Raw genomic sequence first — 14,034 nt, 5'->3', positions numbered from 1 at the left:
TGCAAAGAGGAAACCATGGAAGTCCTCTGACCATCAGAGCCAACGGCTGGGCCTCGGCGGTGCAACCAGACCCCTGAGGGCTCACCACATCTGAGTCTTCCATCCAGTTGACGCTGTACCAGTCCCCCAGGTACGTGGACCTCTTCTCATCATAGTAACAGGCGTAGGATGACTCTGTGGGGTTCGCAGCGGTGGTCGCATAAACTAGCAGGGATTTAAGACATCCAGCCGTCACACTCCACTCTCCGCTGTGGGTCCCACCTGCTGTGTGAGCCTTTCCCTCTTCCCTGGGGCAATCAAAGCTACCAGCACAGGGAGGGCACAAGGGCATAACTGTACCTAGCCCTGTGAGTTCGGTTACAGAAACTGTCTAAAATTAAATGTGGAAGAAAAGAGAAGCTGGTCCATAGACACTTTCTGCAGGAATAAGCAAGCACACGTGCTCAGCAGGATGCCAAGCTATTTTAGAAAAACGCTGAAAGATTTTAATAGCTCTGGAAACTCAAAGAACATATATCTAATTTCATTTCTGGAAAAAATTACCATCTACTGAACGAACACTTTGACTAAACGTATGTAATAGCCACCATTTACTATCTAGCTACTATGGGCTCAGAATGGTGCCGGGCAAATGTCAGCACTTAAAATGCACCTCTCCCCCCAGACAGGCACTGTCTTTATCCCCATTTTACAGATGGGATAACTGAGGGTCAAAGAGGGTACGTCAACTGCCCACGATCAGCAGCCAGCAAGCAATGCGTCGCAAAGCTGGTCCAAAGACTACGTGATCTTGGCCTTAAGTAGCTTCACCAAGACCTGGAAGAGGACCGTGAGGCTTCCTTCAGATTCTTTACTCCTGGACCACTAATATTGAAGGGAAGTCCAGAGCTGCTCCCAGGGAAGCCTTCTCCCCGACTCCTAGGGGCTGCCCTAGGCCCCTGCTTCTACAGACCATTTGGTTCTTCGCGTCTGCAGAATCGGGGAATGACCAACCGTGCCACCGAGCAACCTGCTCAGCCAGCCTGGCTCAGAGGCCAGTGCTCCCACCACCTACCATTGATGTCGGTGGGCAGGTGCTTCATCATGGACCCAGACTCACAGGCTTCAATGTAGAAGACCATCTGTGAGGCGAACAAGACAGGTGACCTCACACCCTGGCCAGGCACAGACCTCACACATATATTACTCTGGCCCTGCCTACTCTTCTCACCCATTCTTAAGGGTCTTTTACTCTTGCTTCTGGGAGAGATCTCTGTTGGGAGAGGCTGCTGCCGGAGGCTACAGAAGCTGTTGTCAGACAAACCAGAAGGACTCCAACTTATCCATAACTAACAGACTAAAATGATCTATTAGTTGAAATGATGCAGGGCAAAGGGTGCCACAGATAATGCTTAAGAGAACCGCTCCTCCATCCAACGCAGGGAGACCGTGCGGCAGGCCAATTTCCACATTTCTATCCCATATGTGTTCAGACCATTCAGTTTGTATAAAGGCTGCTACAGGGACGGGCCGGGGCCAAATAAGATGGTGGTGTTTTCCTCCCCAGCGGCTCCCAAACTGGAGTCAATGCTAAGAACAGTGGTCTTCAAAGCATGGTCCCCAGACCATTAGAGTCAGCGTCAACTCAGAAAGGCCAGTTCTCAAGCCTCACCCCAGGCCTCTGAGTCAAACTCTGTAGGTGGGGTCCACACTGTGTTTGAACTAGAGCTCTAGTGATTCTGAGCTAACAGCTAAAGCCCTCGAGTCACTAAGGGTGAATCCTGAAAAACCAGTGGTCAAGACTGATCACAAGGACACTCTCCAGAAAACAGCCATTTGGAGTTGGGGCATCATGGGGAGGGTCGGCTCTGCATCTCCTGCCTTCCTCACACTCTGTCCCACCAGGCCACCCCAAGCGCTGATGTTACCTTTTGGTACATTTTGTGTTCGTACATGTAACGGATGGTCTCATTCAGGTCCTTCACGTGAAGCTGAAAGGTAAGAATATTGACACGTGGACCAACATATCAAGAGAAATCATTTGCTGGATAACCCACGAACAAAGCCCTAATGCTGCTTTGTAAATTCTTATTTACTGGCCCTTAGAAAGAATCATGGTGACCGGCTACATTACCCCAAAGTGGTACCTCGCATGTTTTATTCAAATATTTAAAAGGGGGAAGAGAATGTGCTTTCTTGTTCATTATTTTGTCTGGAGCACTCAGGGGCTGGGTTCTGTTATTGCCCTAGTGCCACGTGCCCAAGTCTGGAGACAGTTTACTGAGGCTGGGACATGAAGAGAAATGTACGCAAAACCTGAGACACTCTAGATAGATTTCAGGCCGCTGAGCGTGGCCCCTCTAGTCACCTACCACACACAGAAATCAACCCTGGCAGAACACTAGAAGTACACCTCACAGTCTGCATGTTGACCCCAAGCTTTTGTCTGCCAGTCTCCTACTTTGTCCTCACAATGTTAAGAAAAACTGGATACCTGGATGGCTCAGTCGGTTAAGCATATGCCTTCAGCTCAGATCATGATCCCGGAGTCCTGGGATTGAGCCCACATCTGGCTCCCTGCTCCAAGGGAGCCTGCTTCTCCCTCTCCCTCTGCCTGCCTCTCCCCTGCTTGTGCTCTCTGACAAATAAATAAAAAATGTTAAACAAAAAGCAATGTTAAGGGAAACTCACGTCGTCATTTGGAAACACCAGTATGCCAGTAGCTCCATGATCGGTAAAGTAAATGAACACATGATCCCGGGGGCCACTGCCAAGAGAGGGTGACAGACAAGGAGAGTCAAACCAATTCCTATCCCCATTTCCATTTCTCTGAAAAGCTGCTGTGAGAAAGAAGAGCCTTGAGGACTACAGTCTCCCAATGAAGAGGTTACCTTGAACCACAAGGCACGTGGAGAGCTTCGCTACGAATGATGGCTGGGCAGGATGGGACATTCGCTGAGCAGTCAGTCAGAGGACCAGGTGTGATTCAAATTGGGGGGGGGGGTTCTTTGGTAATTGGGCCCCATGCCAGCAGCCACACTCTCCAACCAGATTGCCCCCAAATGAGGAAGGAAGCCAGGACACACAGAGGAACACAGTCCTTCAGCTCAGACTCCTTCCCTTCTGGGTCCCTCGGCCTGCACACTGACTGCCCGCCCCCCCATCGGCCTGCCCACACACTTCCCCATGCCGGCACCTTCCCTCCAGCCTGAGAGGAACAGCACCACTGAGACAGTCTGAGGCATGGCACCCGAGTCCCTGCCATCACTGAGAAGTGCCACATGAAGAGACGCTACACAGCTCCGACCCACAGCTCGCAACAAGCGGTGGGGCTGGTTTTCCCCAGCACGAAGGCTGGCACTGTGCGCGTGAATGTGCTCCTCTCCCCACCAGGTTGACCTTGACCACCACACGGAACTGGCAGGCCAGACCCTTGGACCCGACCGGCTGCGAGGCTCCGTGCCTGTCTCGGTGTATCCCGCTGGTGGTGGAACATACCAGCTCTAGGATCCGTGGACAGCAAAAAAGCAGTGGGTTTAAGTGACAGGAACATTTCATTAACAATAATGAGGGATCCTGGCTCCTTGGGTGAATTCGGGACACAAACAGGCTCCCCCAAAAAGCCACCAGCTCTGCACAGCCTGTCTTAAGTCAGGACAGAGCTCCCGGCTCTGTCACTTCTCAGCAGGACACAGGCCAAGAGTAGAGAACGCCACCTCTTCTGGGTCCCAAGTCATTCAGAAAAGTGTGGGAACCACAAAACAGACATTACCTCTTCAAGACCTTTCCAGATCCTTTGCCCTTTACTGCTTCCTCATCACCTCTCAAGACGGCAAGGAAATTCTGTGGGGTGACGTCCTACAAAGAGTTGAAGTGAAAACCAGCTGCAGCTGTCATTCTCAATCCAAGCGTCTGCGGAGTCTGCGGAGTCTTCAAGGCTCTCGGTTTAACTGCGAAGACTTTGGAGCCAGGTAAGACCCAAAGCAAGGCCAGTGTTTCTGAGGCCTGTGTATGACCCCTTGTCAAATACCCTTGCCTTTGGCTGATGGCAACTCAGCAAGCTTGCCATTCCTTCCTGACCATTACAAAGTCCAGGTGGGGAAAACCAAAGATGCGGGGAGGTAGGGACAAACAGCGGAGGAAGAGTGAAGCCCCCCCAGAGGCATAGCAAAAAGGGAGGGAAACATCAGCCCTGGGCCTCCCTTTGCATCCAATCTGCAGCCTAGAAGGTCAAATCCCAAGGATGCTTGATTTCCTTAAAGATGAAAGATAACACTGGGGGCACCTGGCTCAGGTCATGATCCCAGGGTCCTGGGATCCAGCCCCTGTCGGGCTCCCTGCTGAGCAGGGAGCCTGCTTCTCCCTCTCCCTCTGCCTGCTGCTTTGCCCCCTTATGCTCTCTCTCTGTCAAATAGATAAAATCTTTTAAAAAAAAAAGAAGGGTAACATTATGTCTGATCATTTAAAAAAAAGCAATCCAGAAAAGTATAAAAGTTGGGGGGGAAATCTTACCACCTAAAATCTTACCAAAAATCTTACCACCTAAGATTCCAGACATTTCCTTATCTCACTATGTAAAAATAAGTTCATAAAAATAGGATCGATATTACACGTATGATGTGTTCAATTTAAATGTACTTGAATTTAAAAGAAACTGAAAGAACTGCTGAATTTCGGAAAAATGCTTCTTTACCGCCAGGAATATTAGTTCCTACACAATCCCTCTGAAATCAGGAAAGAGAGACTGTGGCAAACCATAAGGCAGCATCATTACGGGGCTTTTTAAAAAAATGTGCCAATTAATACAGCTTGAATCGATTAGGAGGGATTTAATTCAGAAGTGACATGCGATAAATAATTAATGAAAACCTATCTTCAGCGAAATCCAGGGATACTCTGCACCAGAGCTGGTGCTGAGAACATTGATTTTCAGAAAACAGCACCAATCTATACTCGGATTAGGACCAAGACCTCAAGAAAATCAGGTATTACTGAGGGGAATCTATTTTCAGGCTTAAAGTGTAAGACTAGAATCTAAAGATCAGTAGACTAACTCTTTTCCCCATGTTTTCCCTCGGCTTTCTTACAAAACTCTCAGAAATCATTCCTCAAGCACGAATCTTACTAGAAACATGAAGCAATGACCAGAGATCAGTCTAGTGAGGTTCTGACCCTGGAAATCAAGAACAAAGGGAGAACCATCCCCAGAACAGAAACGGTCCATGCTGCCTCCAGCCCCGCGCCCCTCACCTCGCCGGTGTAGTCCTTCAGGACCCCCGCATACACGTCTGAGCCATTGGGTCTGTTGATCACGATTCCTGGTGTGGGGTTGCTGAAAACCAAAGGACACCTCTGAAGCACGCAATGGGATGTGTCTTTGAAATCTCTCTTCAAAAATACACCCCCGGTATGTATACCAGTGAAAAGTGACTGTGTTTGCCAAAGCCGTGTCTCATTGCTCACATGGTCACCCATGTGCCAGGGGCTATAGAGCGGAGGTGGGGGGGTGGTCTCAGGCAGCCCACAGGCCTTGAGTTCTTGGCAGGAGTGGTGAAGGGCTGTCCTGGAAACTGAGGACAGGTGTGCCTGGCTTCCTGTGGCAACCATATAGCATCCTGGGGGCAAGATCTGAGCAAAAGGCCTCTCAGAGCAAAACTAGAGAGAAAGCCAGGACAGAAGACAAGACTTAAGACAAGAGCTGAAGACGTGAGCGCTCAGAATGGATTACGAGCTGTCCTGGGGTCCCCCCAGCTTGGCTCCAGCAGGGAAAACAAGGAGTGGAGAGATGAGCACCAGTCACATGTGGTACCCACCTGCTGCCCCTGATCGCCAAGAAATCAGAGAAGCAGGCGTAAGGTTGTAAAACTCAATTCAACAAATAATGAAAGCAAACAAGCCCAGGAAAAAGGGTCGTGGATCTAAGCTACAAACAAGAACCTTCTAGGCACGGGGCTGTGGAGGTGACCCCTCTGTGCTGACCACCCCGCCCCTCGACCCTGTCTGGGGAGTCATGATCAACACCGCAGAATCCAATGGTAGTTCTCCAAGCCCACAAGGAACCTGTACTTTAAACTCTTCCAAAGCACCAGCCTCAAACACCCTTCAGCGCCCGCTTCCTATGCCTCTGCCACTAGCAAGGTGCCTATGTTCTGAGTTCTACAGGAAGCAGCCCTGTGGGATTCCATCTGCGGGTCTGTTCACATTCTAACACTAATTCTAAAGATTCCTGTGAGTTTATATCCTGGCATGGAGTGGGGGCACGCCTGGGTGGCTCAGTGAGTTCAGCGTCTGACTCTTGGTTTCAGCTCAGGTCATGCTCTCAGGGTCCTGAGATCAAGCCCCCAGGTCAGGCTCCACGTTCAGTGCAGAGTCTGCTTGAGATTCTCTCCCTCTGCCCTTCCACCGTCCCCACTAGTGCATGCGCGTTCTCTCTCTAAAATAATCTCTAAAAAATGCTAAGAAAAAATTACATATATATATATATAATATATATATATTCCCCCCTCCCCGAATTCACCATCAAGTTCAAGACACTGCCTACTTACTCTTCTGAGTTGGCTATGTCATCATACATCATCACAATGATCTGCTCATCAGGAATCCCATTTCGGTGAACGATCTGGTAGGCGTGGCATGCATCCGCCTAGGAGAAATGATTTTGTCAAGTGTTAGATTTTGCCCAGAAGGAGGCAGATTTCAGAGTTTTAAGGAGCAACACATTCTTTCTCAATGGAAGACATGCTCTGAATCACTCCCTATTGGTCAGGTATTTAAATGATTTTAAAACACATATTATATTATTTCAACCCAATTTTTAAACCTTCCCCACCTTGCCCATTACCCAAAGTCTCATTTGCCTGGCAGTTGGCATAGATGTGGACTACACACAGACAGGCACGCACACGCAGCACCACCGCTATGGGTGACCAGGGCCTTAGGAAGTCGTGGATATTTTATTTCCCTTTTCCACACCACGTAAGTCTCCTGAAAGTACTGAGCTGTGTCCGAGGAACGGAATGATGAATGGCAGGTCAAGGCTTACTTCTGTTTCAAACAGGATTCTTCTGATTCAAGTAACTTCCGCTGCCAAAGCTGCAGTTCAGAGAATTGAGTGAAAACTCCGAAGTTCAGCTCGGGAATTGAAAGGAGGAACGCACTAATGTACTCTTTAGTTAAAAAAGTAACAATGACTGCAGGGTAACAACATTAGGGATGAAAGACAAGCTTTGCTAATGGGACTCCTTGTCCTTAAAAGGGTGAAGACATTCTTTGCTTCCTTTTCTGGATGATGCATGGTACACTCCAGGACATGGAAGTCACTTGAGGACCAGAAGAAAAATGCCCCCAACTTTCTGCTTCTGTTTCATGGTGTCTTTCAAGAACAAAGACATAGGGTGGCTTAGTCCCGTTAAGTGTTTGACTCTGGATTTTGGCTCAGGTCAGGATCTCAGGATCGTGAGACAGAACCCTGTGTCGGGCTCCACACTCAGTATGGTGTCTGCTTGAGATTCTCTCTCCTTCTCCCTCTGCCTCTCCCCCTGCTTGTGTGCTCTCTCTCTAAAATAAGTAAATCTAAAAAAAAAAAAAAAAAAAGAAAAGAAAGAAAGAACAAAGACATAAACATGAAGAGACTAAAGAGCCCAGCTATCCGCCTCTCCAAGAAAGAGCTTTAGAAACTGGACCGCCTGCACACGTTACACACTCTGCATCACCGAGCACGGCAGTAAAGCCTTACAGCCAGCACTTTCCCCACGGATGCCTCACGGGACTTCACGGCCACAATGGTGTTAAATACATAGTCATTAAACACCGGGTGGACGAATCCAGGGTCTGGCCCTTGGGAGCTGCTGCAGGAGCAGATGGCTGCATAAACCCGAACACTCATACATGTGTCGACTTTCTAGTACTTGTCAGGCACCGGGCTGGGACTTCTACACATTATGTCATCTGATTCTCGTAGCAACCCTACACTGTCAAGGTAAAGATCCCCACTTTATAGATAAGGAAATGAGAGCTTAGGGAGGGGAAGGGACCCGCCTGAGTCACCCAGCTCTGAGTGAGATACCTCCGGCCCTCTGACTCCAGAACACGACATGGCTAATCATAAAAGTTAGAGAAGCCTGGGGAGCATGAGCAGCTGAAAATCTAAGGAAGTCATCTGAAAATAATGACTAAGTATTTCACATATATACAAATTGTTAAAACATTTAAATCTTTGTTTCTGTGGAATAATGAGGATCCTCAACACCAGCTATGGTAAGAAAGGAAACAGCCCCCAAAGATGTCTACATCCTAAACCCCAGAGCCTGTGACTAGGTCACGCCACATGACAAAGGGGAATTAAGACATGGATGGATTTAAGATGGTTCATCGGCTGACCCTAAAATAGAGAGGTTATCCTGGATTATTCTGGTGGGCCCAGTGTGATCACAGGGGTCCTTGAATGTGGAAGGAGGAGTTGGTGTCAAGGATTTGATGTAAGAAAAGACTCAACTGTCACTGCTGGCTTTGAACATGGAGGAAGGGGACATGGGCCAAAACTGAAGACAGCCTCTAAAAGCTGGAAAAGAGGGCACCTGCGTGGCTCAGTTGGTTAAGTGACTGCCTTCGGCTCAAGTCATGATCCTGGAGACCCAGGATCGAGTCCCACATCAGTCTCCCTGCTCAGTGGGAGTCTGCTTCTCCGTCTGTCCCTCACCTCTCTCACACTCTCTCTCATTCTCTCAAATAAATAAATAAAATCTAAAAAAAAAATACTTTTACTATAAAAAAATTTTTTTAATAAAAAAATAAAACAAACACTGGAAAAGATAGGAACATGAGATCTCCTCCAGAGTCCCCAGAAAGGAACACAGCCTTTCTGACACCCTGATTTAATATGGTAAGACCCATTTCAGATTTCTCACGTCCCAAGCTGTAACATAATAAATGTGTTAAGTCACTAAGCTTGTAGTGATCTGTTACAGCAACAATAGGAAACTAATCCACTGGTGGTGGAGGTTCACTGGGATTGGCACTCTACTCGGGAAAACACCTTCCCATTATCCAACTGAGCTGAAGCTCATCCCTGCCAACGCAGTGATTCTGCTCCTAGCAAAACCCTGCAGAAACTCTACCCTTGTGCAGTAGAGGATTACTCACAGCAAAAAAACAAAACAAAACAAAAAACAACAAGAAATAACCCAAAGGACCATCAATAGCTGGAAAAATAAACTCCTGTGCTCATATAATGTAGTACCATAAAGCTCACAGAAGTGGACGGAGGAATGAATGAAATACAGCCCATGTTTCAAAACAGATGAATCTTAGGAATATAACGAGAAAAAGAGTAAGTCGTAGAAAAATACATTCACTATCATTACAGTTACATAGAGGCCAAAAGAGGCAAGTAAACATTATGTTGTTTACAATTAAATACTCATACGGTGAAACTGTAAAGCAAAGTGAAGGAATGACTGAAAAGAAAAAAGTGAAGGAAAGTGAAGGAAAACTGAAAATTCAGGTCCTCACCCTCTGGGGGGAAGGGAGGGAAACTGGATGGGAGAGGGTCTTAGTCATGTTCTTTTTTATTTAAGTCTGATACAGGTATTCATTTTATTATGAAATTGCACACACGCTATAAAAAAGACAGTTGTTACTTTGTTTTTCATTAAAAAAAAAATTCAAACCAGTATGTCAGATTTCACCTACTCTTATGATGAAAGTAGAAGCGAGCAGGCACACCCACCCACTCCTTGGTGACAAGTCATCCTACTATTGATTCCTTTTGGCAGAAGCCAGGTTCATTTAAAAACATGAAGACACTTAGGAATAAGCCTAATGAAAGCGTAGACTTATACAGTGAAAATTCAAAAATGTTGCAGAGGGAAATTAAAGATCCAAATAAACAAAGAGATACCTCATATTCGTGGACCAGAAGACTTAACAGTATTAAAGTTAAAAAGAGAGATCAGCAGGTTTTTTTTGCAGAAGTGGACAAAATGATCCTAAAACGTATAGGAAATTGCAAAAAAACCCAGAATAGCCAAAACGGTTTTGAAAAAAAGTTTAAGGACTTTCAGTTCCTTTCGTATATTGAATGTATTATGCACTATATTCCTAAAATAAAGTAGCTAGAGAAAAGAAAAGGTTATTAAGCAAATTATAAGGAAAATATATTTACGATGCTGTACTGTATTTACTGAAAAAGATTTGCATATAATGGACCTGCTCAACTCAAACCCACGCTGTTCCAAGGGTCACCTGCACATCAGAGAAAGGACAGTCTTGTCAACAAATGGGGTGGGGACTATTTGGAAATCCACATAAAAAGGTGAAGTTGGGCCTTCATTTCACATCATTTATAAAAATTAAACCCCAAAATGCATCATAGACTTAAATGTAAGGGCTAATATAATTAAACTTTGGAAGATAACTTAGAATATCTTCAGGACCTTAGCCAAAGATGTTGAAGATAAAACACCAAAAGCATGGTTTATAAAAAGAAAAAAAAAAAAAAAAACCAATACACTGGACATCAGCCAAATTAAAAACCTGAATGCTTCAAAAGACAGCATTAAGAAAGTGAAAAGACAAGTAACAGAGCAAGAGAAAGCATTTGCAAAACACATCCTGAGAGAACTTGTATCTGGAATGTGCAAAGAAATCCCAATACGACAATCAACCCAATCAAAAATAGAAGATTTTGAATAAACAGTTCATCTAAGACACACAAATGGCTAAAAAGCACATATGAAGATACTCAATATCATTAGTTATTTCATAAATGTCAATTAAAACCGTAAGATACCAATTCACAGCTATACAGAAAATAACAAGTGTTGGCGAGAACATGAGAACCAGGAACCTCCTCCATTCACTGCTTGTGGGAAAGTAAAATGCTGCAGCCATTTTGGAAAGCAGTTTAACGGTTTCTGAAAAGGCTCAACATAAAGGTACCATATGACCCAGCAATTCTATTCTTTCTGCCCAAGAGAAAAAACAATGATCCGAACAAAGATTTACAGAAAAGTTTTCTTAGCAACATCGTTCGTAATAGGCAAAACATGTAAACAATCCAAATGTCCATCAATTGGTAAATGGACAGAAAAACTGTGATCCATACATACTGTTTAGTATTCTTTGCCAACAAAAAGGAACAAAGTACGGACATGCTACAACACAGATAAACTTCAAAAACATTATGCTAACAGAAACAAGAGAGTACATGCCCAATGGCTCCATTTGTATGAAATGATCAGAAATGGCAAAGTTATAGAGACAGAAGGTATATTTTTAGTGGTGGTGGCGGGCTGGGGATGGAGGCTGCAAATGGGCTGGAGGGGTCTAACCGGGTAGACGAAATGTTCTAAAACTGATTTAAGGTGCTGTTTGCACAACTTGGTAAATTTACTAAGAAATCACTGAGTTGTATACTCGAAGGGGGTGAATTACGGATTGATAGGGCTATATATTTTAGAAAGGGCAGGCTCGGTGTGTCCTGTGTTGGCGCTCTCCTCCACTATCTGGACTCGTCCACCCTGACAGGCGGCACATGCTTTTATCCCCGTGTTAAAAATGGGGACAAACTCCGGGAAGGGCTCAGAGAGTCCAGCATGGGTCTCCTGACCCCGACCATGCCTTGTGCCCTTCTCCCACAAGCAGCTCTCTCGCTGTCAGGTCATGGTTCTCTCCTGGGTCTATGGAGGTACCGGTTGTCTTCAACTTTGTTACCTCAAAGAGATTCTTCGTTAGACTCAGGTCTATTTACTGGCACTCAAAACAAGTAAGAGTTGGGTTAAACCGAGTCAAATACTTCAGAAATGGTATTAAAGGCCACCTGAATTACTTCCCTGGAAATATGTGGCCAAATGTATTTCCTCCTTAAAAAGAGAAAAGCCGGGGCGCCTGAGTGGCTCAGTGGGTTAAGCCGCTGCCTTCAGCTCAGGTCATGATCTCGGGGTCCTGGGATCGAGTCCCGCATCGGGCTCTCTGCTCAGCAGGGGGCCTGCTTCCCTCTCTCTCTCTGCCTGCCTCTCTGTAAAAAAAAAAAAAAAAAAGAAAAAAGAGAAAAGCCTAAGAGGTGGCATGGGGAGAGGGCATTGAGCAAGACTACAGAGAAGGCGAAGCCCTCTGGCCCAGGCTGCTATGAGTCAGCTCGTTTCACAGCTGGTGCTGGGCGTTCGCATGGGCGTGCGGAAGCATCCCGTGATGCCCTGATGTCATCCACTGTCCGACACTGTCCGCTCTTGCTGTCTTCACCTCAGGCCCACCGTCCGCTAAATGAGGACAACCGCCTGGGAACCAAGCTGACATTCAATTACCACGCTCCAGTCACGGTCAGGGTAAAGGGGCCCACTTTTAAGCCAGGAAAGGATCTGAGAAGGGGGCCTCCCAGTCAGCTCATGGACATGGACAGATAGACACATATTATCACTTCTTGACACGTGCTGAGCACTGCGAGGTTAGGCAGGGGTTCTCTGAAAAGTTGCCTCACTGAGCCCAGCACCACTCAAATGTGCCAGGGGAGAATCAAAGGTTTAAAGTAGACTGGGGTGGTGGGGGGAGATAGAGACAGAAAGCAATGGTTTCATATGGGCCTGGGAGGGGAGCAGGGACTGACGTGCAAAGAGGCACTAGGGAACTTTCTAGAATGATGGAAGTGCCCTAAAACTGGACTGTGGCAATGCATACAGAACAGCATAAATGTACTCAAACTCACAGAACTATGCAATTATCACAGGTGAATGTATTCACAGGACACGTGAACATATGCCTGAATAAAGCTGTTTCTAAAAAGTGGTGACCATGGGGGTGCCTGGGTGGCTCAGTCATTAAGCATCTGTCTTTGGCTCGGGTCATGATCCTGGGGTTCTGGGACTGAGCCCCGCATCGGGCTCCCTGCTCAGCGGGAAGCCTGCTTCTCCCTCTCCTGCTCCCCCTGCTTGTGTTGACTCTCTTGCTATGTTTCTCTGTCAAATAAATAAATAAAATCTTAAAAAAAAAAAAAAGTGGTGACTACACACATTTTTTAAAAATCTATGAACTGAAAGGTGGTTTTTCAGAAACATGATGACTCTGCCGCTTGGCTCTCCACATCTCTTTCTCCCAATTCCAACAGGTGTGGGTTCTGGGCTTCTCCCTTTTTACCTCAACAGAAACCCAACTTCCTGCCTCCTGGCCCCTAGGACAGATGTTCTGAAAGCTTCCAGAAGGAGGTGGCGGCCCCCTTTCTCTCCACTGCAACCCAACAGCAGACCACCGGTGGCGGGGGGGTGGGGGCGGCGTCAGCAACCCACAGCTCCCAACCCTGCCCATACACAGCAAACGACCTTCTCCTCGGGAACCCCACTGCCAGCCACTGCCTCTGACCCCCCCAGCCCCCCGCCTCCTGGTGACACATGGCTTCCATGTGTCTGTCCTCCCCACTCCTGTCACCCGCAAAGTCCCCGTGTGACAGTGAACTTCACCTGCCATCTACCTCAGCAGCCACCCCTGGGGCTCCACCTTAGATCCTCCCTCGGCTCACGCTCAGACCTCTGTCCCGAAAGTAACCCTCCTCCAACCCCAGTTCCTCCTCTGATGGCCCATTTCGTTTCCCTTGACAAGTCTGTCCCCAGACACTGATTGTACTTCAGGACCTCTCCCTCTCTCCTCTGCCCTGGCCACTGCAGGAAGCTGCCCCTGCAAGGCCTTGCCCCCCACCGACCCCCAACCCTGGATGCAGAGCGTAGACCAGCCACGCCTCAGACAAACCCCTTCATACTCATCCATTAATCCCAACCATAGATGGAAAACAGAGAAACTCAACTTGATCAAGACAAAACATGATTTAAATAGCCATCATTGGGGCACCTGGGTGGTTCAGTCAGTTGAGCGGCTGACTCTTGATTTCCACTCAGGTCATGATCGCAGGGTCCTGAGATCAAGCCCCGTGGCAGGTTCCACACTCAACTGGGAGTCAGCCTGAGATGCTCTCTCCTCTCCCTCTGCCCCTCTCCCCACTCATGCACACAGGCAGGCACACGGGCACACTTGCTCTGTCTCAAATAAATAAATCTTTAAAAAAAAAAAAAA

At 47.0% G+C, this 14,034-nt stretch overlaps 1 protein-coding gene across 1 annotated transcript in view; it reads right to left on the bottom strand.

The window, feature by feature from the left end:
* Positions 1-14,034, bottom strand: part of LGMN (legumain) — a 32,841-nt gene that overhangs the window by 6,104 nt on the left and 12,703 nt on the right. Inside the window, exons 3-9 of the mRNA XM_046008944.1 lie at positions 6,525-6,622; positions 5,230-5,311; positions 3,752-3,837; positions 2,671-2,746; positions 1,908-1,970; positions 1,055-1,121; positions 86-204 (exon numbers count right to left, since the gene is read on the bottom strand). Coding sequence (XP_045864900.1) covers positions 86-204; positions 1,055-1,121; positions 1,908-1,970; positions 2,671-2,746; positions 3,752-3,837; positions 5,230-5,311; positions 6,525-6,622 — 591 coding nt within the window. The remainder of the gene's footprint in view (positions 1-85; positions 205-1,054; positions 1,122-1,907; positions 1,971-2,670; positions 2,747-3,751; positions 3,838-5,229; positions 5,312-6,524; positions 6,623-14,034) is intronic.

Source organism: Meles meles, chromosome 6 (genome assembly GCF_922984935.1).
Source record: "Meles meles chromosome 6, mMelMel3.1 paternal haplotype, whole genome shotgun sequence".
NCBI classification, from domain to species: Eukaryota; Metazoa; Chordata; class Mammalia; order Carnivora; family Mustelidae; genus Meles; species Meles meles.
This window is presented reverse-complemented; position numbering and strand designations above follow the sequence as displayed.